At 38.8% G+C, this 27,001-nt stretch overlaps 4 protein-coding genes across 6 annotated transcripts; 1 reads left to right on the forward strand and 3 right to left on the reverse strand.

Annotated features, from left to right (window-relative positions):
- Positions 1-925: 925 nt before the first annotated feature.
- Positions 926-7,859, forward strand: tmem43 (transmembrane protein 43). Its single transcript, XM_078248562.1, has 12 exons — positions 926-1,098; positions 2,492-2,632; positions 2,798-2,932; positions 4,836-4,930; positions 5,049-5,098; positions 5,215-5,284; positions 5,377-5,447; positions 5,564-5,682; positions 5,783-5,857; positions 6,528-6,629; positions 6,801-6,918; positions 7,014-7,859. Exons 1-12 carry the CDS (start codon positions 1,081-1,083, stop codon positions 7,214-7,216), a joined length of 1,197 nt encoding a protein of 398 aa, XP_078104688.1. The 5' UTR covers positions 926-1,080; the 3' UTR covers positions 7,217-7,859.
- Positions 7,860-9,197: 1,338 nt separating this feature from the next.
- Positions 9,198-13,422, reverse strand: LOC144516887 (rho-related GTP-binding protein RhoA-B). The gene is made up of 5 exons (XM_078248563.1): positions 13,312-13,422; positions 12,208-12,365; positions 10,423-10,543; positions 10,018-10,148; positions 9,198-9,927 (listed from the first exon to the last, which is right to left on the reverse strand). The coding sequence occupies exons 2-5, from the start codon at positions 12,361-12,363 to the stop codon at positions 9,754-9,756; spliced, it is 582 nt and encodes a 193-aa protein (XP_078104689.1). The 5' UTR covers positions 12,364-12,365; positions 13,312-13,422; the 3' UTR covers positions 9,198-9,753.
- Positions 13,423-15,441: 2,019 nt separating this feature from the next.
- On the reverse strand, positions 15,442-17,538 carry LOC144516244 (cytokine-inducible SH2-containing protein-like). Its single transcript, XM_078247449.1, is given in 3 exon segments — positions 15,442-17,103; positions 17,397-17,472; positions 17,474-17,538. Coding segments are annotated over 3 exon segments (645 nt in total). The 5' UTR covers positions 17,537-17,538; the 3' UTR covers positions 15,442-16,597.
- Positions 17,539-20,662: 3,124 nt separating this feature from the next.
- Positions 20,663-26,722, reverse strand: LOC144516891 (twinfilin-2-like). 3 transcript variants are annotated; one of them, XM_078248569.1, is made up of 11 exons: positions 26,698-26,722; positions 25,863-25,940; positions 25,569-25,747; positions 24,383-24,478; positions 24,188-24,292; positions 24,085-24,099; positions 23,954-23,995; positions 23,229-23,354; positions 22,898-23,048; positions 21,054-21,175; positions 20,663-20,830 (listed from the first exon to the last, which is right to left on the reverse strand). In XM_078248569.1, exons 1-11 carry the CDS (start codon positions 26,720-26,722, stop codon positions 20,663-20,665), a joined length of 1,107 nt encoding a protein of 368 aa, XP_078104695.1. The 3 variants fall into 3 exon arrangements, with proteins under 3 accessions (XP_078104695.1, XP_078104694.1, XP_078104696.1); XM_078248568.1 differs by lacking the exon at positions 24,085-24,099; XM_078248570.1 differs by lacking the exons at positions 23,954-23,995; positions 24,085-24,099.
- Positions 26,723-27,001: the final 279 nt, after the last annotated feature.

A 27,001-nucleotide genomic window follows, 5' to 3' on the forward strand; every position in this document is an offset into this window, starting at 1 on the left:
TTATTAACAAAATATTTATTATAATAGGTCCAAATCAAATTCCAGTTGATATTCCCAAAGTGGTTATTCCAATAATGTTTGCATCGAGCAACTGTGGGGCAATGTGTCAAATGTCTAAAATATCTATTATTGCACTTTTTATCCTTTATGTCTATGCCATTTAATAAAACATCTGTTCTAAATGTTGACTGGTCATTAAACACATTACTACCCTGCAGCAGTCTTACATAACCTGTGGGTAGAGCATCAAATACTATGCTATATTATCGTGCAATTATTAGAATATTAAACTTCATTAAGAATTCTGAATATGTAAGTAAGTGACCGTTTCCAACTGGGAAATCAATAAAATATTGTTTTGGACCCAATTGGGATAAAATATTGACTTGTTCTTATACTTTACATCTTTATTATTCCATATAAAATGTTTGTGGGGTGAAAAATTGTGTGTATACATAAGAAGCCAACATAAAAGAACCTGCCTATGAAAGTTCGATAGCTGAAGAGGGATTTTATCAATATCAAAATTGCACTTTAGTAAGAATTCAATACCCCCAACGTTTTGAAAAATAAAGTTTGGAATGAAATACCACATTTTATCTTTATTTTTTATATAATGTTTAATCCAGTTCACCTTGAAAAATATATTAGATGTATGGAAATCAAGAACATTCAAACCTTCTTGATTGTATGGATTACATAAAGTATTTTTATTTAAATAGTGAGGCTTATTTTTCCAAGTATAATTGAATATTGTAGAATCTATTTTCTTAATAAAAGGTTTTGGAACATCTAAGACTTTTAGGTTTAGGAGTGAGTAGTGAGATTGGTAAGGGTCATAGTAGTTAGGGTAAAAATACCAGGGTTAGCCAATCAGAGGCAGAGTAAGGTAGAGTAGGGCGGGACATACCTTCGCCATCCTAGGAAACGCAAATTCGCTTACGGTCTACGCCGAGTATGTGGTGACACTGAAAGTGCATTTTGTGTCATGTATTGTGTTGATGTCTTCCAGCCGCTGCAGCTCCAACTTGAACTTTAGCTAATTACTGTTTGACTGCGGAGTTGAAACAAGTCAGAGAAATGTCTTCAGCACAGACAGTAAGTGGTTCCGTTGAAGTGCTTTGGTTTTACGTGATAAACACTGTTCCTGCAATTAGCGTCACTGCAACATTAACGTTAGCTGTCTTACTATCGTTACAGCATTTTCAGTTTCAGTTATTTATGATTCAAAACAAAAAAACGCTAGATAACCTTAATGGCGACGTAACGTCAGATAGTCGAATGTCTTGAGTACTGGGAAAGGCATATAACAATTCGTCACAGTTTACTGACACATTTTCTATTAGTTGAGAAGGAAAATAAACACAGAACAAAAGAGAGGTGTGTCCGTTGTTCACGCCTTATCTCTTTGACATGGGACACAGTTGTTAACTAAGCTTGTCCTGGTACCTTCACCAGCCTAGTTGTAATACATCTGATAAAATTAATCTGTCTCAAATGCGCATAAATAAAGAAGTTGGCCTTGTTTACGGTAGAAGAGTTTTAAGTTAAAGTTAGCCTACAATAGCAAAATATGGGATTATATAAACAAAACAAATCAAAATGATCTTACAAGTTTGAATTGGTGCAGCCAGCTTGGTTTGACTCTACCATCCACACTGATTGAGCCATTATTGTGTCAGGTGAGAAAAGAAATACTCTTGACAGTTTTAATATAGTTATTTGAAGTTCATGACATACATTGGTGTTTCCGTCAGGGGCTACGACTAGAGCTGGACAATATATCGATATTATATCAATATCGTGATATGAAGCTAGATATCATCTTAGATTTTGGATATCGTAATATGGCATAAGTGTTGTCTTTTCCTGGTTTTATAGGCTGCATTACAGTAAAGTTATGTAATTTCTGAACTTACCAGACTGTTCTAGCTGTTCTAGTATTTGCCTTTACCCACTTAGTCATTATATCCACATTACTGATGATTATTTATCAAAAATCTCATTGTGTAAATATTTTGTGAAAGCACCAATAGTCAACACTACAATATCGTTGCGGTATCGATATTGAGGTATTTGGTCAAAATTATTGTGATATTTGATTTTCTCCATATCGCCCAGCCCTAGCTACGACTGTCACTTCCTTTAGTGGAGGTCATCCATAATGCTGCTGCTCGTCCTCTAAAAAAGAAAAGTATTACACTCAACTCTCAAAAAACAAGAGCCACTCGGGCAAATAGCATCTGTGCTACAACCTGGTACAATGCATCTCTCCTTGTTCTTATACAAGGTTAATGTTAACTTGGGCATTGTCCCTGTTTAAATAAAATAAATTACAAAAGGGGCAAATATAAACCTACAACTTATAATAAAAGAGTATTTCCTTAAGTATTCCACTCAAAGTCAATAATGTCATCCATGTTACTTCTGGATATTCAGCTGTGATTGTTGTTGGCATTGAACCTTAGTTGTTCTTGCATGTTTGTCTCAGTTTTTGGACCCAAACCAACACAAGCGTGTATCTGTTAAGTCCAACACTGGATTCCTGGAACGGCTAGGTGAAACTGCAGGAGGAACAGTTGTTGGTGTCGGACTGTTTTTCCTCTCAATCTATGTTCTTTTTACCAACGAAGTAAGAAACACGCACACAGTGGAAAACAGTCATGTATATCACATCAAAGCCACAATGCAAACTATTACAGTCAAAGTCAAATTGTTGTGTTATGTTGCATGGTAATGTAACAGCAAACTAAGGGTTAACACAGTGCATGCTGTCTGCAACTGTTTCTGTTCGTAGGGACGGGCTCTGCGAACAGCATCTTCCCTGGATGAGGGTCTTTCTCAGGTTGTGTCGTTGGGGCCGTTCTCCAGCCTCGACCTGCAGAACAACAACCGTTTAGTTCATCTGTCTGCACGGCTGCGCACCTCACAGGTAGACTGTACTCTCTGTTGTGTCAAACTATGCTCTCCAATCATACATCAATAATGAATTCACCGAACAACTGGGATCAGACTCAGCACTTTGCTTATACTCAAGTTTATTATTTATGTACATCTGATCCCTCTACAATTTCATGATTGTATCCTGTATCTTCCATGAATTAATGCCGTTTGTTCTTATTTTCTACTCTTAAACTAAAATCTGTAATTTATTCATCTTAAAACATCGCCATGTTGTGTCATGTGTATAGTGGAATGTTGTTATTCCTTTTGTCTGTCTTTTGGATGACAAAAATGACAAATCCCACATGTATGCGCATCAAAGCGTAACTCTCGCTAAAATGCAACCTAGGGTGTTTTTGTGAATATACCCAAGTCAGACTTTCTTTTAAAAGCATAATTAGGACAGAAACGCCACTTTTAAGATTTACCGTATTCTCGTTTTCGGTCAAATGGCCTTTTGAATGGGAGGGCTAGGTGCACTACTATGATAGCATCAAAATAGCTATTTTTAATACACTAAGAAGGCTCGACACAACATGAAACTTTGCCCGAAGTATCACCAGGGGCTCTACACATGAACTCTACCATTGAGAACATTGTTTGTGTACACAGAGTTTACTAAAAAAGGTTTTGAACGACTCACTTTAGCTGTTGTTGTTGTTTACGCGATCTCCGAATGCGAATGAACGGACTCCATAGGAGGAAATGTCATTCTTATATGAGGCTCCTTTTTCAACTGCAAGGTCAATATTGTTTTTCAGTAACGACAAAACAACAAATTAGCCGTGCATTTATATGGAACTAAGCTGTAGGAGCTTTCCATCTTTACTCTCCTCCGTGTTATGTTGCATTCGGAGATCGACTATTTTTGACTGGCAAGATGGACGGCGACCGGAAAAACCAACAGCTACAGTGAGTTGTTAAAACCTTTCTTTTTAGTAAACTCTGTGTACACAAACAATGTTCTCAATGGTAGAGTTCATGTGTAGAGCCCCTGGTGATACTTTGAGCAAAGTTTCATGTTGTGTCGAGCCTTCTTAGTGTATTAAAAATAGTGATTTTACTGCTATCATAGTAGTGCCCCTAGCTCTCCCATTCAAAAGGCCATTTGACCGAAAACGACAATACGGTAAATCTTAAAAGTGACGTTTCCGTCCTAAATATGCTTTTAAACAAAAGTTTGACTCAGGTACATTCACAAAAAGACCATAGGTTGCATTTTGGTGGGAGTTACGCTTTGAATAAATCTATATACAGTATGTTGATCCAAGTTTCTGTGGAGAAAAGAGATCAATACAATAACACACAAACAAAACAGGGGAGGGGACAGGAAAGGGAACTTGTGTACATCAGACAGTATACAGAAATACAGTATATATTCTTTTTTAATATCAAAACTTGTCTTGTAATTGCATGAAGAAATCACATTTTATTTAAAAAGCCTTTTTATATGTACAATTCTTTAACAACCACATTTAAGAGATCCTTATCTAAAATGTTTGTTTTAGTAAAAAAAAACAAATCACTATATTGTTATCAGTGTGTTTAAACTCAGTCAGTATTCTGTATTTTCTCTTTCATATCAAGTAATACTTACTTACTATATATATATATATATATATATATATATATATATAGTATATATATATATATATATATATATATATATACACACACACAGTATATTCTTGTAACACGCTTAGTACAGGTTAGGGGGTAAAACAGGATGTAGTTTTCAGACATTTCTTACCATGTTTGTTTTATTCTCTTGCTTACTGACCATTTTAAGTGGCATGCTACCAGAAAAGAAATGCTACGTTGCTTAGTTAAAGCAATACTCTGAAGTAAATTGTACTTCAGGTGACTAGTCATCTGCACCTGTGTCTGTGTAGCCCCTCCATGACCCAAATTACAGAGTGGTGGTGCAGGCAGTGAAGCTGAAGAGGCAGGTGGAAATGTATCAGTGGGTGGAGTACCGGGAGAGCAAGTGAGTCTGCTGTCTGCATATGTAAACATTCAGTGTGGGGTCAGGTGTGTAAAACGTTGGCTGGAATACAGAGCATTATTCGCTCAAAGTGAGTTTGTTACTGTATGACTAACTTCAGGGACTACCAAGAGGACGGTGAGACCAAAACTGAGACGACGTACTCCTACAGTGAGTTGTTTCTGTTAGTATTTGGTAACAAGATGGTGTGCTTGACTCTGGTTGAAGCTGTATGAATTGTTTAGATGTGTGATGTGAATTGAAGCAATGTAATTCCTTTTCTTTAGACACTGAGTGGAAGTCAGAGCTGGTCAACAGTCGTCATTTTGACTTGGAAATGGGACACCAGAACCCAAGGTAGTCATTATTCTGTTCTATTCTGTGGCATTAGAAATAACATTTTCTGTGTTTGTGTGCAGTTCATTTTCAATTTAATATTTAAATCTTAGTGCCATGGCGGTTGAGAGTGTGACAGTCGTGGCTCCTGAAGTCGGAGTTGGACCTTTCAGTCTGTCTAAAGGTATCTTTACTGACATAAAGACACTACATACAGAAAATACACAGATACTATATTGTGTGTCACACTGTTTTCAGTTTTAATCATAATTAATCAACTGATCGCTTGGTCATCCTCAGGCCTGGTGGAGCAGATAAATAATTTCCAGACGCTGAGTCTCAGGGATTTTTCTGTCGACCCTTTTCTCAGCATCGATGACGATTATTTCTATCACACTCAAAACCCACGCAGGCCGGAGGTGAGCATCATGATGTGAACTTCTAGATACCTAAACTGCTCTGATGGGTTATGTATTGTACATTGGTGCAGTTATTGAGTTGAGTTTTTATTTTCATCAGGTTGGGGATGTGCGTGTGAGATTCTCCTTCGCTGGACTGAGTGGCGAGACGTCTCCCCTCGGCCCGGCTCAAACTGTGAGTGCTGCACATGACCAGATATTGATTTCACTCATGATGACATATCGGTGAATCATTGCCTTTTAAGTATTTTCTGCATGCATTTTCTTGGTATTTATCCCACGCATCGAAATCTTTGATTTAAATGAACTAAACTGTTCAAACTAGTGCTGAAACGATTTGTCTGGTGCACCAGTTGATCAACACAAAGTAAAGCAGCATTCATTTGGATAATAAATTAATCGTTTAAGTAATAAAAAAAAAATAAAAAAACGTTCACTGGTCCTAGCTACTCAAATTAAAAGGTTTGTTGCGTTTTGCTGTTTTATAGCATTGTAAATTGAATGTTTGGGATTTGGACGATTGGACAAAACGATATGAGCTGTCTCTTTAGGCTCCGGGAACTTTTCTGACACACATAACTAAACGTGACTAAATGATTAATCAAAAAATATTCAACAATAAAAAATAAGCATTAGTTGCAGCCCTAGTTTTATCGATGGTACAATTTTTATTTTATTTTTTTTAAATGTTGAAACTATGGCTTCAACTCACAATTATTCTCACGATTAATTAATCTGCTGATTGTTTTCGGTCTATAAAATGTCATGATATCCAACAGCACCAGTTTATGTCGGTGTCAGTTAACAAACGGGTAAGTGTGTTGATTGTGATAACGGTTTTTCAGGTCAGTATTGTGGCCATGCAGAGAGGGGAGCAGCTGATGCCTTTTAAAACCAAGTCAGGAGACACTCTGGAGATCCTGTACCTGGAGGAGCTCTCTGCAGAGGTCAGTATGGATTTTATTTCATTTCTTGGACACTGCTGTTGGTTTTTGTCAATTACATTGAAATTGTTTTTGGCGGAAAAAAAGATATTCATACCCATATGTGTCTAGTTAACACATTTTCCACTTGGTCTTTGGTTGTGGTAGTTGATTCAGTTGTATTGTTTCCTGTAGGAGGTTTTTGCGAAAGAACTCCAGTACAACAGTATGAAGACATGGGCACTCAGGGCTGCTGGCTGGGCCCTCATGTGCCTTAGTATTCAGCTGACCATGCGCATCATCTACACACTGGGTAAAACAAACACTCGCCGCTGTACATCCACATCGTACATTGATTTCTGTCCCTGCATTTCTCGTTCATAATACTCCTTGTTGTGTGCATTACAGTGGATTGGGTTCCTATTCTCAGAGAGCTCGTGTCCGTGGGGCTGAAGATCTTCGCCCTGTGTGTCTCCTGCTCTCTGTCCCTTCTCACCATCGGAGCAGGTTGGCTTTTTTACCGACCATTAGTGGCTGTGGCTCTGGGAGCTCTAGCTGTGCTTCCGGTGTTTCTCGCCCGCTCAAGACTTCCAGCCAAGAAGAACGAATGACAAATAAACAGATGATTGTCACATCAATTGCTGATGCCCGGCTGTAGCTATTCATCAGAGGAATGAGACTGTATTGTGCAGCCATTTTTTTTTTCCACAGCAGGGTTACAAGCCACATAAGACTTGCGTTATTGGGTAAAACAGACATTCTATGGTGATAAGGGGGGATTCAAGGGGCTTGAACATAATATTTTTTTAGTTACAATGGGCATCATTTTCTCACCCTGGAAATATGTTTATGGTTAAAAACAAATCACACGTCAACCACTGCTGGTGTCGTTGCTTTCAGACCGCAAATGTTATCTGATGTGGCCTTTCAAAAGTCTATCAACCCATGAACATCCTCACTCCATCATCTTGATATTCTGTTGCTTGCAATGAGCAACATAAGATTACTGTAGTTTCATTTTGACTATAAATGTAACTCGTCAAAGACTTGTTCCTCCCTCCACAAAACTTACTTATTTGCCAGTTTATTAGGTACACCTAGCTAAAGCAGTCTAATACAACTGCCCTACAGTAAATTCTGTCATTGCTTTGTTTAGACTAAAAGACAAATCTTCGTAAAATACCAAAGAACAGAATCTGCAATTTTGTTGTATTGTTTGTATGCATGTGTGTTAAATAAAGCACTTATGTTTAATGTGGGGGTGCACTTCAAGGTGGCCTGGAAATACAGGCACCTGCAAGTTGAGCCTGAAAGGTATTAGCTTATCACAGGTACACATTTTTTTTAATAACCAATTTAAGTCTGTTAGGTCGATCTTAGATTAAAAAGTTTTTTGAACTTTCAAATAGTAATATTGCCCTCAAAAATCCAGTCAGGCTGTATGATGTATGAAAGATCGGCTTGTAATAATCTACAAAGCCCAACATATCTGCCATGTGCCCTTGAGCTTGCTAGGGCTGTCCTCGATTAAAGAAACACACATGATTAAATCAACTTATCAACTCTGTTGATGACAGATCTGTAAAACTGAGTTTTTCCACAATAACTTAACTTAAAATATTGTTTACCAGAGACGTGCTCATACGTTGCTTGGAAATATTTAATTCAGCAAAAAACATGAATACCGGTAATCGACTAAAGAAATCTGTTCAGACTGTCGACGCAGACAGTCCGGCAAAAAACGCAGATCTATCCTTTCATTTTGAGTGGGGGCAGCGTGTTTAGGCTGCGGCGTGGGTTGCCGCACGGGCGACACTCAAACGCAGCGGGCCAGCGGCGAAACGTTAAGACAGACTCAACTTTTGGAGCAACGCAACCCCACGTCACGCTGCGGTGGCTATTCATGTAACCGGCGATCAGACTTGTCAGTGTGTTTTGAGCAATGGTTTGAGGCGTTGTGAGGGTCCCATACAGTAAACATCGCTGCCACATTTAAGTTTTAAAACACTATGAGGGTAAAAAAAGAAACAAGCTCTGAACTGCCCAGGAGTTTGTGTAATACCAGAATGTTTCCTGCAACAACAAAGCACCCGCCATTTCTCGCTCGTCTCTTTTCTTTCTCTCCTGTGAAATAAAGCTGCCTTTAAGTGTGGTCGGTCAGAAACATTAAGCTCTATACATGAGCTGACGTTTAACAGTAATTGTGAACTATAAAGTCTACTTGTGCTTTGTTGGGCGGTTTAAGAACACAAGAGAATTTCACACGAATGGGCCGTTTCATTGACACTCCCCCCTGCGGAAAATTGCCGGATTTCTTTGTTTTGGTGTGAATGACCGAGTAGTTGACTAATTGACTAAGGGGGGGCAGCCCCAGAGCTTGCACTGTGGCTGACCCTGACCCCAACTCTGAAATGCACGAGTAGCGACACAAAAGGCCAATGTCAAACTGGCTGCATATTGAAAAGGTTTTATCCTCTGAAACGGTTTGTCCAACCTTCATTCAAATCTTTATTCTATATCCGAGCGGGACTATAACTCACTGGGTTAAGTGTCATTCAGTGTTTATCAAGTAACTGATTCAAATTATCAAGATTCGTACAAAGTAATTTATTACACAAAACACTAAGTTTCCATTTGCGTTTTAACAAAATGAGTTTCCAGTCTCATATTGTGCACGTGATCATAATGCACATAGGATTTGTATATGGAGCACACAAAATTCGACTTCATGTGCACATCTGTTTGTTGAAATAATTAAAGGACTATGGGTCACAGTGTACAGGTACTTCACCCTAGTTGGCTGTGGAAACATTCCTCCGATCAGCAGGCAGGGCTTAAGCACTTAACTGTAATTGGCAGGTATGACACAGCAGGTCCCCTGGCTGATCTCTTCGATTACATAGTACATGTTGATAAAGGAGGCTTCATTATGGCAGATTTACTCGTTAAAGTACAAAAAAGTATTTTCCATAACCTCAAAATTGAATACTGACAGAACCTGACTACTTTTGCTTAAGACAAAAAAGTAAAAGCATTACACCTTTAGTAAAAACTGGGGAAAACAGTCTTTTGTGTGGGTGTGTTTTGGGGTAGGTTTGACCTAATGCTCCTTCTTTCCCCCCGTAGGAAGCAGTCCATGTGCCCCCGTTTACAGTAGGACACATTTATTGCTCTTCTTTCCTCGCCTGGCCTGTAGTGCAGCCCTGGTGGCCATCTCGAACACTTCCCTCACACCATCCTTTGTTTTTGCAGAGCACTCCATGTATCCAAAGGCACTGATCCTGTTAGCCATGTCCCGTCCATCCTCTGGTTTCACAGGTTCCTTAAGCAAAGGTCAGGAGAAGTTTTAGGAAACAGGCATTCAACACTAGAAGACGCGAGTAGTAGATGTGTACCGTTGAATTTCTTTTACCTGCTTCATTTTGGCAAGCTCCCTCCGGGTGTGCTCATCGTTACGCAGGTCCTTTTTATTTCCCACCAGTATAATGGGAACATTAGGGCAGAAGTGTTTCACCTCAGGAGTCCACTTCTCAGGGATGTTCTCTAAATGAAGGGACAAAAGACACCATCAGTTAGAACACAGACGCAGCTACATGGTGCATGTAGGTGAGATGAGGGTGAAGTGTGTTGAAACTCAGACTGGTTTGTGTACTTCCCTCCTAAATACTGTATAGTAATAATATCAGTTAATTGAAACTACATCTGAACTGTGTTTACTCTCTAAATAATCCTTTTGCAAACCCTTTGCTGGCATTTACATGAAATTTACATGTAAAAGAGAAAAAATGTACATCGCCAGCTCTACGTTTCAACTTACCAAGACTGTCAGGGCTGTCGATGGAGAAGCACATGAGAATGACATCAGTGTCTGGATAGGAGAGCGGGCGCAGTCTGTCGTAGTCTTCTTGACCTGCTGTATCCCAGAGTGCTAACTCGACCTGCCATGAGAGTTAACAAGTTATCAACCACATGAAGCCAAACCATATTCACTATGCTACAGGTCCAAAGGTTTGACGTAATACAGACTTAATGAGTGCATACAAACCAATGTTCAAAATCTCAATTTACTGCTCACTATTGTGGTAGGAAACATAGGATAGACAGTAAGGGTTATGCTTTAATATTAATGTTCTTTTCTTTGTTTATTTTTGCTTTCTGAATGTTTTGCGTTTAAAAAAAAATCCCTTAATTGAATAAAAAGGTAGTGTCCATATTGTAGAAAACTCCCTGCTGGACTGATGAGCCTACGTCACTCTTTGGACTCACGCATTTGCGCAACTTCGCCATTTCCTTTTGTAGTTCGATCCGGACATGAGTAGAGCTGCTCCTAAAGTTGCATGTTACTTGTAAAGCATTCTGTTGTGTTGCCGTGTGCGTTATTGAGAACGTAAGTGCACAATTTTATGTCCATGCTGGTGTTGCATGTATCTTTGTTTGTGTAGCTAACATGATAGTATTTCTCTTTATTATAGTTCAGTATAGCATGCTCACGTCTACTGTAATGCTAGGACTTACTGCAGATATATCATTCAGAAACAATAGTTGATATCATAGTTGATTCGTGGATGCATGTTAGTACAGTGTTGTACATTTGTTAATTACAATCCTGCTAAAGGATTAGTTCAGCTGTTGCACTGGCGATGGTGTTGCTGGTTTAATTGTTGAAGCGCATTTCACCGTGCCATTCACGCCGCTGGTCTATCACGTGACTATTGTACCTGTATGTTGCTGTTATGTTCATTTGTGGTCTTAGAGCGCCATCTAGTGGCCAATAGATGCAACTGCACAATAACCTGTATTTACTACATTGGATTGTGTTCATTTCCATTACTATCCAGTATTGTTTGGTTGTTTGCATAGCACTATTTATTGCATGGTAATTATGTATATTGCAGAGTGATTGTTGCTTATTTCTCTTTAATCTATATATACGTGCATTCGTTATGTACAGGTTATATTTACATATTCTGTATTTCCTTATTTTACAGAAAACCACACCCACACACAAACGCATACTATCGCAAGCAACAAGCACTGTATTCACCTGCTGGAATTGGATGTCAAATCTGTTGAACTAAAACCAAAGGTTGCAGCGACTCTCTTACCGGAGTACATAGCCAGCTCCGGTAGCGCCAGCGCATAACGTACACGGATTTCACACATATCATGGACTACTACATAGTGCATACGTTTCACACTTCAGACAGAAAATAAACTGCAATGTTGATTAAGTAAGAATTATGTCAGATCAAGCAGATTCATTTGTGTGATTTCAACTTATGTAGTTCTTCTTTAAACACACACCAAGAAACCATATTATTTAACAGTTTATCCAAAGTAAGAACCTAACTTGAGTAAGAGCTCTATTAAGGCTAATAGTGCTTTGTTAAATACTCATACCTTCAACAAGTCTTTCATCAATCCAAACAATCAAAATAAGTAAACGTATTTGTATTAATCAACACATTAAATCACAAACAACCTGTACGATTGTTGGTGATAGGGAGTGGAAAGAGAATACAACCAGCCCTCTCAGCTGCTGTTTTAAGTTACATAATGCTGATTCTGGTCTGAAATATGAGAAGAGCAAAATGATTCGTACCTGTTTGCTATCAACTTCAATGTCAGCAACGTAGTTCTCAAACACTGTGGGCACATAGACCTCTGGAAACTGGTCCTTACTGAACACAATGAGCAGACAGGTCTTCCCACAGGCTCCATCTCCCACTATGACCAGCTTTTTCCTGATTGCTGCCATAGCTGCAGACAGGGGACAGAAAACAACAAAGGTTACAACACGTTATCTAAAAAAAAACAGGGAGGTCAATTTTATTGCATTCAGGCATTGTGCAATTTCTACCTCTACGTATGTGAGAAACGATGTGCACCCACTAAACTTCAGCTGTTTTGACACAACGCCCGTCTGAAAGTAACACCCGAGGCTAACTATTTAGCTTTCTGTGGCAACATCACGGTTGTTTATAGCCAGTCAGTCAGCTATACCGTAGGTTTTATACAATGGAGGACACGTGGACAGCATACAAAGTTGGGAGCTCATGTCACCTATGTTGATTTAGGAACTCGCTTCCATGATGATACATTTCCGCTCCACCCCAGGATTAAGATTGATACATTTCTACGTTATACGTTTGTCCTACATCACCATTAAAGCATTGCGTTAATTAACCTAAGATGTAACGTGTTGCTGCTCGCTGGCACCAACATACTGTATAATTGTGAATCATTGTAGTGCAGGCTGACCTAGATATCAGTTAGCTAGGAGGATCTGTTTACAAAAGACTTGACGCTAGCTGCCGTAGCTAACCAGCTACCGTTAGCCGGATATGTGGCTAGTGCGCTACGTTAACACCTTTATGAGATTATTCATAGTGCAGGATACATGTGCGATATTTATGAAAAAATGCATATAATGTCACGGCAGTGTTTGTGGTTCCAACGACTCAGTCAAACCTCGCTTTTCCTTTGAGTCACAAACCGGTACAGCTAGCGAGCTACCCAGGCTTAGCTTAGCTAGCATAACGGAAGTCAAAGCGACTTTATCAGTCCGTTAGCTAGCTAGCTGGCTAGCGTCAGCAGAATATCGGATGAAAATGTAGTTAACAAAATATATAACGATATTATTGACAATAAAACATACTGACAAGGTACTGCATCTCAACATGACTTGTAAATATAACACGCTTACCTAGCGATTGGGTTAAAATCTATCCAATTGATTTCCAAGTATTGCTTTGTTGGCCTCAGTCGCTGCTCCCTGACTGCGCTGCTGCTGCTGCTGAAGGATTAACAGGAGGGAAGTGACTCAGGGGTGGGGAGAGGATAACAATACACTATTGTACAAACATGAAAGATTATACCTTATACTTGTAATATATTATGATTATTTTTGTTGTTATTCTTATTGTTATTGTTAATATTATTACACATTTAGTTATTAGTATTTGCCATGGTTCGTATCTTGCATAATACATAATGCGTTAAATATTATGATGTATGTATGTTGTCTTGCATGATTATGGTTCCTTTCTATAGATTTAATACAACACATGTTTTGTATGTAGGACCTGCTGTAACTTAGCTATATTGGTCTATGTGCAGTGGTGGAAAGAAACGTTTAGACTACTGAAATACTGTAGTACAAGTTTGAGGTATTATTTACAGCTTTGGGGCTCCAGGGCAAAAACTACATATAATAATAGGGGCCCCCCTTTTATCCAACCATTCCTTCTCTTTGTGAACTATTCCAGGATTAAGCTGTACATGTTTCCAAGTGAGCTGTTTGGTAGTTGATTATTGGTTGGTAATTTTATATGAGAAATGTCTCTATGAAACGCAAACTAATTTAGGAATATGCTACATTTAAGCACAACAGACATTTTGACTTGCTGAAATAGGAAAGGCACAGGTGTAACTAATAACATTAATGATTGCTCAGGTTAAGCATCTCAATCAGTCGTGACAGTGTGCCAGCATTCACAGCAGCCATCATTCATTATATGTTTTACACCAGTGTGCCTCTCCTACTGTGACATGTCAAAATGTATCATGTCCAAAAGGCCTATATCAGCTAAAAGAATGAAGAAAATATATTTTGACATAGGGTCTCAAGATCAAGTAAAGAAGCAGGACCAACTATAATGCTGTTATATCAGTGGGTATTGTGCTTCAGTATAGTGCATGTTCTTATATTTCCAAGCCTGGGTCTGCAGCACCCACCTTGGTTGATATTGTACTGTAGTGGAGCATATTATCAAACAAATTTGCAGCTAATAAAATGACCACAAACAAGTTGACCTGCAGTGAACCTGGAGCTTGCATGGCCCCTACAGGTCTGGGTCCTTGGGACAGTTGCCCACTTTTTCCAATTGGTAATCTAGCTATGTGAGAAACGTACACTTAACTTGAGCATTTCCATTTTATGCTACTTTATACTTGTACTCCTCTACATTTTTTTAGGGAAATATTGTACTATTTAATCCAATACATTTATTTTAGTGGTATACCGTAGTTACTTTGCAAATTCCGATTTTATAATATATATTGCATTGATATAGGTTACACTACCTAACATTATGTAAAGTTCAAATTAGCTCCACCTCAGGCAAATAAAAAAGCTGTTGACACATTGACACATCTATAATTATATACATATATATACATATATATATATATATATATATAATATAATTCTCTGAAAGGAGCTATTGCATTATGAGTACATTTACATTGAAAACGTATACACTTTGCTGATAAGACTTTGAATTATAATATTGCTACTTCTACATAAAGTAAGTATATGAGTATTTCTTCCACTACTATGTGTTTGTGGTGCAAGTCTGACATATGCATGAATGTCAGCTACAGCTACTTATTCTCTGTCAGTTGTTCAGTCAGACCTGGTGCAAGGATGATATTGACTGCAGGTCAGAAACATCTATGCTTTCATGAAGCTGATAGAGCTTGTAATAAGAAAATTGTTTTGATTATGCTGATAATTTAAATTTGGAGTGAAAAAGGATTTAAACGTTTCAGACTGATAGGTTGGGACAGACAGAGAGAGATAGTCCATTTTCAGTTGGTGCAGCAGTGTATTAATAACTGCAGCTCTAATCCTGATAAGAGGCTTTCTCAGCTCTGCTCAGTTCCACCTCCTGGAAACCAACTCAGGCGTGTTTCCATGAAAACAGTAATACTAATACCTTACATTCATCTGTATGTTCAAGTGGGCAGTCTTTTAACAATGAAAAAAGACACACTTTGAAAAAAGGGAAACATTTCTGAGGATTATTTCTCTGAAAATTCACAGGAACGCATTTATGATTCTCTTCTGAGAATAAAACCAGTTTTTTCCACAAACAGCCTTTAATGTTCATTATGGTAATGATTTTATAAGAATATATCTGATTGTAGGAAAATGATTCTGCACATTAAAAATACATGCAAAACAAACACTTAACCCTGTCTTTTTTGTAAATCTTTTAAAATAATTTGTCACCCACCTCTGGCCCTTCAGTCTGCAAGTCATGTAATGTCTGCCTTACTTCATAATTTTGGAAATAGCATGTTGTATCAATGTACCCTCAACTTCCTGAATTCTTAATTGTACTGTGATTGGATTTGATGTCCATAAAACCCAGACACGCAAGAAGTCACATGTGACATTCTTTGTGTAGCCTTCTCTTGGCTCCAAACAAATGAATTCTTGAATTTCCCCTTGGGGATCAATAAAGTATCTATCTATCTATCTATCTATCTATCTATCTATCTATCTATATATCTATCTATGATCAAAACACATGCTGTATCAGGACAGCCATAACACTAAATAAAAAGAATGAAAAGACATGTTTAAGAGATTTTGTGATGACCATAATAGTGACCAAAAGTGTTACCTGAGGTCACTGTTGGTAACCATGGTTCAGTAGGTTCATTGATTTCACGAAGAGTGAATAAACATTGCTTTGTTCAACACTCTGCCAACCTCAGGCCCTACAAAATGAGCTACAAAGCAAAGAAAAACAGAGATCCTAAGACAAAAATCCAAATTATTTCTAATTATATCTCTACTGGAACAACAAATTAACCAGTAGCTGTTTTTTTCATTGGTCTATTATTGATAATTTTGGGCTGTCTAAGATGTAAAAACAATTGGGACCACTGGTCTGTGACACTATTCTTACTGGTGGGAAATAAGACAAAAACAGATAAAAAAAAAAACAACTCACATATTGGCATTTTAGAAATAAATCAATTTACAGTAGCAGAAACAGACATATGAAAATAATAATAATAATAAAAATATTCTGGAGAACAAATGTAGCACTGTAGTAAGACTGAGCTCATTAATTTCAAAATCCCCCTTCTGGGCCATCACTGTTGCCTGGGGTTCCAGATTCACAGTGTGTGGTCATGGAGTGTGACCCTGACCCACGTTCCTGTCTCTGTGTCCTACACCAGAGGGACAGAGACCCTCATATGTGGAAACGATAGTCCTGCAGGTAGTGCAGCAGAGGCTTTGGGAGTGGCAGTTGGTCAGGCCAGTTTGTGTGTCTGTTGATGGTGATGCGCGTCAGGTGCTGCAAAGAAGGGAAAGCCTCTGGTTTGTGCAGGGGCTGCGTCAGCTTGAGAGGCACTCCGCTGTCCTTAGCCATGTGTTTGGCAGGGTCAGGCTTTGTTTGGGGATGGCTGTCATTAGACGCCTGGTCTTGTGGCATGTGGCCTGAGGCCGTGTAGTGCTGTATGAGGCTGAGAACATCTGGGAAGGACTGCAGGTGAGGCAGGCCTGGGGAAATGGAGTCCAGCCAGAAAGAGCCCCTGCTGTACTCTATGCGTACACTGGTGGGTCCACAGCGGGTCTTCACTGACAGGGCCAGCATGTAATGAGGATGACTGCTGTCCCGCACCAGAAACGTGCCTTCAGACTTTTTTAGGAGAGCTTCCCGAGCTTCACCCGCTGAGATGGAACCCCAGTACCAGCCTGGGATTAGACAGATGGTTTGGATATCACTTTTTTTTTAAATTATTAAATGAATGTAGTTTTGGTGAATATAGCCATACGAATGGTTTTAGCCTACTGCTGGTGGAGTTATGTTCAATTCCTATATTTCCGCAATACCTCCCGCAAAGCCATGTGCAGTGCAATCTCACCCCACCCCAAATGTCTACCATACCAAATAAATAACACTTCAAGGAGATGGACTCAAAACAGTAGGATGTTGTATTTCAAATGAAATAAATGTGAAGTAAAAATCCGTGAGATTGCTGGTGTACCTGAGGTCCGTAGATACTGGAAGGATGTGGTGATGCAGCGGAGGTCCTCTGCTGGGTCACAGCCTGGAGGAGGTTCATGCCGCCCATAATGAACCTCCTCGCTCCTCATAATGAAAAATGGTCACTGCCCGGGCAATCATGTCAGACTGACAGTAAAACAAATTACAATAAAGACAATACATATATTTTTTGTTGGCCTTTGTCTAAAATGAGCTAACAAGCACAAAACCAACCAACCACCAGTAGAAGTACTCAGGAATTTTTATTTAACTAAAAGTTGCAATAGCTAAAGAGTAAAAATACTCCATTACAATTCCTGAATTCATTTTTAAAATAGTATTAGCATCAATATAATAATATACTTAAAATAGGCCTACTCGTTGTGCAGAATGGCCCATTTCAGAATATTCTATTTTGAATGTATTATATTATTGAATTATAATTACTGATGCATTAATATGTACATAATTTCAATGTTGCAGCTGGTAAAGGTGGGGCTAACTTTAATTACTTTATATACTGTTGGATAGCTTCTGCATTTCACTAAGGATAAATAAAGTGTTTATCCATAATAATACATCATCATTCATTTATTGATGTTTTTGTACTATTAATATAAATCTGCAAAGTAACTAGTCACTGAAGTAATCAAATAAATGTAGTACAGTACTTGAGTGAATGCACTTAGTTGTAAAACCAACATACTAAAATATAAAATAAATCTACTAGTAAAAAACCCCTAAACAACCAAAAGCCCCCACAACGCAGATATAATTAAAAATAACTAATTAATGGGCCTAGAACATTCCCAGGCTTTTAGTCTTGCAATCATTCAGGCATTATAATTTCTTCATGAATAAATACTGCAATTGTACATAGGCAATTACATTATTTATTCATAAGAAAATTCTAGAATATAAGACTTTGAAAAAACATGAACCAGTTTTTATGTAATTTCAATCTTACCTTAAATCAAAGAGAATCATAAGGATCGTGACCAGTTTGGTAAACAGTTGGAAAAAATAGTCCAGTGAATAATCCTTACAGTAAATAGTTAATCTTAATGGGCGAATATTTTCAAATGATGGCGAAAAAGAGAAAATATTCCTTGTTCTGTTTTAGCCTATTCATAAAATTGAGAAAAACATCCGTGTGACCGGTGGTCTGCTGTAAGAGAAACTGTGCGGCCGAAGCGGAGTGTGTGCTCTAGCCTATATTCAGTGAACTGCAGTAGGCTACAGAAAACAGCTTAGCTCAGTTTGGATTGACGGAGGTTCCCGGAATCTGTTTCCACGAAAGGTTTTGTGTTTCAGCGCCAGCAGTTTCACTGCGCACGGTCAACGAGGACACTGTCAACCCACACTACTTCCTGTACGGCTTTCACAATAAGATTACATTATTGAGCTCCTAAGTGGCAATCGAGTTTTTCATGATATGCCCCCCCCCCCCCCCCGACTGATAATGTTACTAATTATCTCTCTCTTCCCATCATGCTTTGAACAATAACCTTTCCATTGTTTATTCCTTGTTGTATTATCATAAAGAAAATTGCCTGCAAATGGTTGTTTTGTTTCCCTGGAAATTAACTGAACCGTGTCATGTTAGAAGTCAGTACGTTTTCAGTCGAAGTTCATCATCAACCACCCCACAGTTCCCACGTACAAAGATAATAGCCACTTGAAAACTGCCCTTTAGCTCTGAACCATGTTTCCAGGAAAACATGTTCACATCATCATCATTTCCCAAGAGGTATGAAAGCAGCAGAACTGCCCAGCTGAAGGCTTCTGAGTAGAGGGACTTCTTGGAACACACACACAACCAATTGACCTCAACTACTGAGCCTTGATCCTTGCTGCTGCTGCTGGCCTGCATGACTAAGGGATATCACACACACACACACACACACACACACACACACACACACACACACACACACACACACACACACACACACACACATATATATATATACACACACACACACACACACACACACACACACACACACACACACACACACACACACACACACACACACACACACAGTCAGAGAGAAATGAGGACACAAATGCTAGAAAATAAAGAAAACACTTTATTGTAGGACCATGTACAACAACAGCCTTCAGCTGAGTCTAGTCAAACCTCGCTCAGGTGACTGAAGAAGGCAAAGGCAACTGTAAATGTGATGTGGATGAATTTGCATGTGGAACCGTGGATAAAGCATAAGGCTGCCTTTACCTAGGCAATAAAAGATAATCCAACCTAAAACAGAAATTTCATAGCCATTCCCCAATGATTGTGAATACCTGAATCAATATTAGTGATACTCGTGATAATAATCATTAATTATAATATATAATAATCGTTGTTATTTAAGGGCTCTACACTTGGGTTTTTGTACGGATTAAACAAACAAGATATAATGTGGTAATTAGTAAGCTTGAGAGGTGCTGGTAGGCAAATTTTGTTATTATTGGACAGAGCCAGGATAGCCATTTTGCCTTGTTTCCAGTCTTTATGGTAAAATAAGCTACTTGACTATAGCTTCGTGTTTAACGTAGAAACATGAGAGGTGTATCAATCTGTTGTTTAAAGTCTTTATTGAAACTATATTTACATTCACATAGTGACATATTCTAAGTGTTTTGTGCATCATTTTATACACATTTCCCCTAAATTTAGCCTGACATATTTGGTATCTCCGGAATGTTTTGGATCTCCACTACAAATGAAAATAAAGTTTTGTGGGTTTGAAAAAAGTTTGGCTGCACTATAGTTTGCAATGAATGACACACTGGTGGATAAGTAGGATGTAAGAAGAAGAAGTTTAAGACTTTGTAGATTTCCCCCCACATTATAATTACATTATTATTACTATCTCACAACAATACTGCCACTTTATGACTTATCATGTACAATTCAAATACATTTAATCTTAATAAACCAAAATATGTGTCCACATATCAGCTAATTATCCTGGTTAGACTCAAACTACTAACAGCTATCACTAACAGCTTAGCTATCACTTTCATACAAATGTTTACATTTAGGAGCTTTCTTTTACCATAGGAAAATATATATAAATTCTGCTTTATGGTGGATCTATTTTTTCCCTGTTTTCAGTGTAAAATGTTTTTTCGCAAGTAAAAAGAAGAAATGGGTAGAAGCTAAACAGTCAAATAACAAGTCAAAATATAAATATTGTGTTGGTGTACTTGTGTATAATGTCTTGTGTGTGTATGTGTGTGTGTGTATGTGTATAACGTCTAACTTTCTTCCCCGTTCTCCCCTGCATCCTTGATAAGGCGTTTGTTACCCCTCATCCCTCCTGGTCCGCGGGGCTTGGCAAAGGCCTGCTTTAAGGTGTGTTCAATTGGGTGGACCTCCTCATACAGAAAGTCTTCTGTCAGGCCGTCGCCATTGTCTATCTCCATCTACACACACACACACACACACACACACACACACACACACACACACACACAGACACACACACAGACACACACACAGACACACACACACACACACACACACACACTCTAATGGCTACTCTTTTCAATATGACCAGTTTATACACAATTTATAGTGACCTTGTTTACTGTTTATCTCTACAGTGATATATTATTATTATTTGTGGGTGATTTGGGTGACCTGTACCTTTTTGGTGACCTCTAGCTGGTAGTCTCTCTCCACATCGTCCAGTAGCCTGTTCTTACAGCTGGAATACAACATCCGTTCCTTGATACTACAGGTGTACCCAGGCATCGAATATATGAACACTGGAAAGAAAAGGAATTCCTCACTTAAGCAGCTGATATTTGTGACTTCACTGGATGAGATTTACTCACATGTCTGCTGTTAAGCTATTTGTGCTATGAAATTCTGTCTCAGACGCTAAAAAAAAACACACTCTAACCACCTTCTCTAAACTACACACTACACTAGGGGTGGACAGAGTACTAGAACACCCAGTACTTAAGCAGAGGTGCTATCACTTGACCTTAACCAAACAGAAGTAGAGGTGAAAACTAGTCAAGTTGAGTAACATTTATATGTGGTCACTGTGAAAATGCTAATGAGTGTCTGAAATCAGCTTTTTCTGAGCCACTTGGGGGCAGTGGAACAAACTGAAAACACAGCATTGACATATTGTCTCCAAATGAGACAAAAAGTTGTCTATTTACACCCTGCACACAGAGCAACATTATCATTCATTTGGAGGGATTTTTGTTTCAAACCTGACAAACGTATGTCCAATATCCACTACCTTTTTTGCTCGGTTTTGGTCTCCACCAACTCCTGAGTGAAACATTTGGCTCTTTAGCTGCTAAATGCTCCACTATGTTAACCAGCTAACTTTGTCAGTCTGTTGTTTGGTGCTGGACAGATATTTTACAGTGGGTTTATCACTGAAAACAGATGCATGTTGCTGTTAAAAATGAGGTTGATAAGAGGTGTAAAACTGCAGAGTCGAGTAATCATTTTCTGTGAGTTCCTTTCACATTAAAGTTACATGATCTGCGGTGCCTGAGTAGCTCACCTGGTTGAGCGTGCGCCCCATAAACAGAGGCTCATTCTTTGCCGTAGCGGCCGCGGGTTCAATTCCAACCTATGGCTCTTTGCTGCATGTCATTTTCGCCCTTTCCTATCTTCAGCTGTTCTGTATAATAAAGGCCTAAAAATGCCCAAAACATAATCTTTAAAAAAATAAGTTACGTGATAATTATTAATATATGTTGAAAACAAATTAGTGCAGTTTTAAGCGTATGACCCACATGGTTGAGAAAGATGAGGTTTAGGGTTATGGGCAGTAGGCAATATGTTAATTTTTACCAAGGGGACTGACACGGTTTGTTTCGTTTACCCGTGACTAGCGCATTTACGAATCTACTTTAGCACCACGGACAGCATCATGAATTTATCAATACAAAGTTAGGCTACTGATATTTCTGAGCCATGATCAGGGCCATAGATTCTAACTTGCACAAACCTCAGTCAATTACAGGATGAATGAGTCAGGCCGACTAGACTAACATATTCAACTAAACAACCCCTCAGCCCCTGCACTCTCTCTGATCCAATCAACCAGTCAATTTTATTTGTCACATGAAATCATACGAGGTACATCCCAAACCTTTTTGTGCATGATTCATCATGAAGCAGAATATGGCCGTCAGATTGGCACACAGAAACAGGGGATGGCATGCATGCAACAAAGGGAATAGCATCCCCCCTCATATCGCCTACTGGTTATAGGATATTCTAGGTCTAACATGCTGAAAAAAGTTTTTATAAAAAATAAATTTGAACGACTTTACATAATAATACTATCATAATGTATATATCATTCACATGGAGCCCCATTCAGTCTTTTGAAAACTGAAAGCTAAATTGATATCTCTATATACTAGATACTTAATAAATAGAGAAAATTATGTTACTTTCCCTCGCTGCATTAGCCCACCACTGTGCTCACACCTGCAGTGAGACTGTGTACTGACCCAGCGCCTCCTGCCGCTGGCCCTGGTGGGAATGTTTGAAGATGAAGAAGTGGTATCTAGGTGAATCTGTGGGAATCCTGTAGGGAAGCTCGTGGGTCTCCGTTGGTTTGGTGTGAACGAGCTCAATGGTCTCTTTCTCTACATCCAGCCTCTGCAAACACGACATACACAAACAAGCTCTGTTCAGGGGTCAAGTCATGCACGGCCAATTTGACTGACAAACACTAATACACAGTTTGTTCCTGACGGCTTGTTTTTTCGTTTTCAAGGAATATGTTACATGTTTTGCACGCTGTGTATAATTAGTAAAAGGTTTTCTGTCCAGGCTCACCAGCTGTATGTAGTTGATGCGTCTCTGCTTGAGTTGCTGCAGAGCTCGTCTGGCCTCTTCTTGTAATGGGAATGCAAGACCTTGAAGAGTCTGTGCCCTTTTGTCCAAGCCAAATTCCATTGTAACCTGCAGGATAAAAAATAAATAAAAATAAACATAGAAAACTCAGAGCTGATATTTAATTTAATTTATAGGAACACCCATTTGCTGTAGCAGAAGCAATAACAACAACACCAAAACCCAATACAACATAATACAGGACCCAGCTCTAATCAGTACAAATCAAAACAAAAAAACAAAATCTAATATGTTTCAACATTGAGCTGTAGTAATTGAGCAGACCGTGGCCCATTTCAAATCAATATAATATATGCAGTGGTGGAAGAAGTAATCAGATCCTTCACTCAAGCAAAAGCAACAATAGTACATTGCAAAAAACACTTAAAGTGAAAAGTCCTGCATTCAAAATCGTACTTGTGCAAAAGCACAAAAGCATCAGCACCAAAACATACATCACTGAAAGCAAACGCACTCATCTTGCAGAATGGCCAACTCCAGAATCATATACACTATACAGTACTACTGCACTACAATTAGTAATGCATCAATGTGTTCATCACCACAATGTTGCAGCTGGCAAAGGTGGGACCAACCCTAATCACTTGATAGGTCCCAACCAATGACAGAAAATGAAATGCCAGTGAGTCAAACACATTGTAACAAACCCTTGCTCGTGCTGTTGGAGTTCCAATTCGTCTACGTTCATCCTGTGGACATAAGAGACAGTTTTAAAATATCTTCTTCATGTACACACAGTTGAATTTGTATTAGGAAGAAAGTAAGAAAGTAAACGTACCCACACAACTTTATCCTGTGGGAAAAAAGTAGAAGTATACAGAATGAGTACACCTAATGTATGCGGTTCATATCATATTCAGTTTGTATTGTTTAAATTTTACCTCTGTGACTTTAATTTGTTGTAATTCCTGCTCAGCTGCTGTTAGCGGAGCCGGGGAGCAGCAGGAGGACATGTGTCGCAGGTATCCCTGGAAGCACAAGTCATCCTGCAAACAGCCACACAAACAGGATGGTACTTAATCACCAGCAGTTGAAGAGTCACTGATCAGTCGTCATGCTGGAGGGATTTTACTCACCTCGACCGTGCCAAACATTTCATCTTTAATGTGACCTCCTCCAAACTCTTTCTTCAGTGTGGCACGGGTCGCTGCATACACCATCTTCTGCCTCACCTAACATGTACCAGGACAGGAGGATGCAGTAAACATTAACTATGGTTTAATTATGGTTTAAGATTTTGCGTAACTTTGGATTTCTATAGTCATTTTATGTGTGTTGTGTTGAGCGAGGGTATAGTTTTTAAAGCACCCTGAATACAAAGATGTGTTTCGCCGTATTGTTACTTTGACTGTGATGTTTGATTTTCACTGTGGAGAATGATGCAACAAGCTGCTGAAGAGGGAAACCTGAGTTTAGGACGTGTACATACCAGCAAGATTTATGACATCACAACTAGTTTGGAAGAGAATCATGATCCAGTATGCAACACAAGTGTGATGTGGAAACCTAAAGCCTCCAACGCACACTGAGAATAGACTTTTCATTGAAGTAGGAGATATCTTGTGTCCAGTAATTAAACTTTTGAACTGAACAATATCTGAATATTTATAGATTTGGGGGTTTTCAATGAGGGGGAAGAAGTAGATATCATTTTATAGAGATACTTTTTAACTAGTCATTTGAACTTATTTTGTGGAAAACCAATATAGCCACAAATTATTATTCAAAGCAGTGTTTTATGACTTAAAACAAGATCATATTCTCTTAGACACGGCGTTTTCTATTGTAAATGCCTTGTTTGTTTTTTTTAGTTTCTGATCTGTTTTAGTAATTTTTGGTAGGAATTGTAATTGAAGGTGGAATGATGTAGCTACAGAACACATTATGTTAAATGTGTTTAATGCACCTGTTGTGTAATACCATATAAACAATAAATCAATTGTGGTTTTTATATCGACCTTCAAATAATAACAATTACAATCCAAGCTTACCTTATGTATAAAAGAAAATAAAAAAAAATAAAATAGTGTCAACATTTTTTTGCCTGCGTTTGAAAATGACTTTAAAATGTTAATGAAGTTTAAGTTTTATGGTAGTTTTAAAGAAAGGTTTAATTTAGTTCAGTTTAAGTTTTTCCATCCTGCTAAATCTTTTTTAGGGGCTAGGGTCATTTTTAATACAATCAATTTGACAGCAGACTTTGAATAACTAAATTTGATCAGTGATCAGTGACAACATGTCTATCAGCCACTCCAGACATACTGGTGATTGGTCAGGTGACCAGGCGATGAAGATCCACTCATATCCCTGTGCATTCAGGGAGTCCAGACGGTAGAGGATGTAGCAGGGTTCCTGAGGCGTAAGCAGAGGAAGCAGGAACTGATCGTACTCCTTGTCCCAGCTGTGTGCTGGCTCTCTGTATGAATCTAACACCAACTCCTCTGCAGACAAAAAAAACACGTATCAGCATCTGAGGATTTAGAACCCTGAAGTTCCCTGAAAACGTACTTGTGTCAAATCTTTCTGAATAGAAAAAAAAAAACATCTAATGTTTACCATTTCTGATGACAATCTTCATTATTCTGATGGCACCTCCCCTCGCTCGTGCCAGAAACCCTTTCAGCTCAGATGTTGCTAAAGTAACCAAATATAAGGCGGACAAGTCAAAACTGAGGATGGAGGGTTGAAAGCAAGTGAGACAGTTGTTGGTTAGGTAAGAACCTGAGACTCCACTTCAGGGAGAACATTTGATCCTCTGCCACATAGTCACGCCATCACCTACAGTGACTCAAATCACCTACAGTGACAGACAGGGGACGTATACCAAAGAACCACTGCGAAATTCAACTCTGAATGGTAAAACTGCCTAATTACCCCCCAATTTCCAAACCTATTAATGGTAGTTTGGTACTGAAAACCAGATTTAGCTATGTATTGCACTCCCTGCTTCTCTCTCACCATGGTTACCAAACACAGAGGTCTCATAAATGATGTAAAGTCAGGTGAGAAAGGTGAGAGAGGAACGCTTCTGCTAACCCGTCCCCCAACGCTCCAATTACCAGATGCCATAACACACATATTGCCTATACGTAGCTCTTAAACTATCCATAAATGCCTGTAGGTGCTAAAGAACATGATTACTGGTATCACAACATAGAAGACAGAAATATAATGTACAGGCTTATAGATGTTTAACCTTTACAGTACCCAATTATTTAGATTGATCAGGAAGACGATCCTAAAAGAGGATTTCAGAGAATAGATTGTTAGGTTGTATTACATGCTGGGGCACAGCTCAAAAGCTCAAAAGCAAATTTAAAAAAAACACTTAAAACTGGATTTGGAGACAACTAGACTAATACATAAAACACTCTGCTTCAAGAAAACTTACCGTCAATTCCGGTTTGGTGTGACATCTTTTGGCCGTCAGCTTCACACTCCTCTCATGCAAGAAGGACCAAGTCCTGTGTCGTTGCTCTTCTTTCTCAGCAGGTAGGCTGCCTCTCCACTGATGGCAGACAGATGGACCCATGCGCATCAGTGACAAAAACGCCTCGAGGGTGACTCGGGGGATTCCTAACACTTGAAATACAATCTGCGGAACTGTGGCTGATGAGTAATAACGTGCCTGTCAGTGGATATGCCACCCTAACCACTGATCTAAAACTCTTTGCGTATCGATGACCACAACTTTA

The sequence above is a fragment of the Sander vitreus genome, chromosome 4 (assembly GCF_031162955.1).
Source record: "Sander vitreus isolate 19-12246 chromosome 4, sanVit1, whole genome shotgun sequence".
Lineage (NCBI taxonomy): Eukaryota > Metazoa > Chordata > Actinopteri > Perciformes > Percidae > Sander > Sander vitreus.

What these genes read in the sequence shown, in the direction of transcription:
- tmem43 (XM_078248562.1), top strand. An exon ending in ATGTTCTTTTTACCAACGAA is followed by an intron (nt 2,633 to 2,797) that starts GTAAGAAACACG and finishes TTCTGTTCGTAG; the next exon opens with GGACGGGCTCTGCGAACAGC. An exon ending in CACGGCTGCGCACCTCACAG is followed by an intron (nt 2,933 to 4,835) that starts GTAGACTGTACT and finishes GTGTCTGTGTAG; the next exon opens with CCCCTCCATGACCCAAATTA.
- LOC144516887 (XM_078248563.1), bottom strand. Translation starts at nt 12,363, where the DNA reads ATGGCAGCAATCAGGAAAAAGCTGGTCATAGTGGGAGATGGAGCCTGT. An exon ending in TTGAAGTTGATAGCAAACAG is followed by an intron (nt 10,544 to 12,207) that starts GTACGAATCATT and finishes CTCTCATGGCAG; the next exon opens with GTCGAGTTAGCACTCTGGGA. An exon ending in AGCTTGCCAAAATGAAGCAG is followed by an intron (nt 9,928 to 10,017) that starts GTAAAAGAAATT and finishes CCTTTGCTTAAG; the next exon opens with GAACCTGTGAAACCAGAGGA.
- LOC144516891 (XM_078248569.1), bottom strand. Translation starts at nt 26,722, where the DNA reads ATGTCACACCAAACCGGAATTGACG. An exon ending in GGTCACCTGACCAATCACCA is followed by an intron (nt 24,479 to 25,568) that starts GTATGTCTGGAG and finishes GGTACATGTTAG; the next exon opens with GTGAGGCAGAAGATGGTGTA. An exon ending in CTCCAACAGCACGAGCAAGG is followed by an intron (nt 23,355 to 23,953) that starts GTTTGTTACAAT and finishes TTTATCCTGCAG; the next exon opens with GTTACAATGGAATTTGGCTT.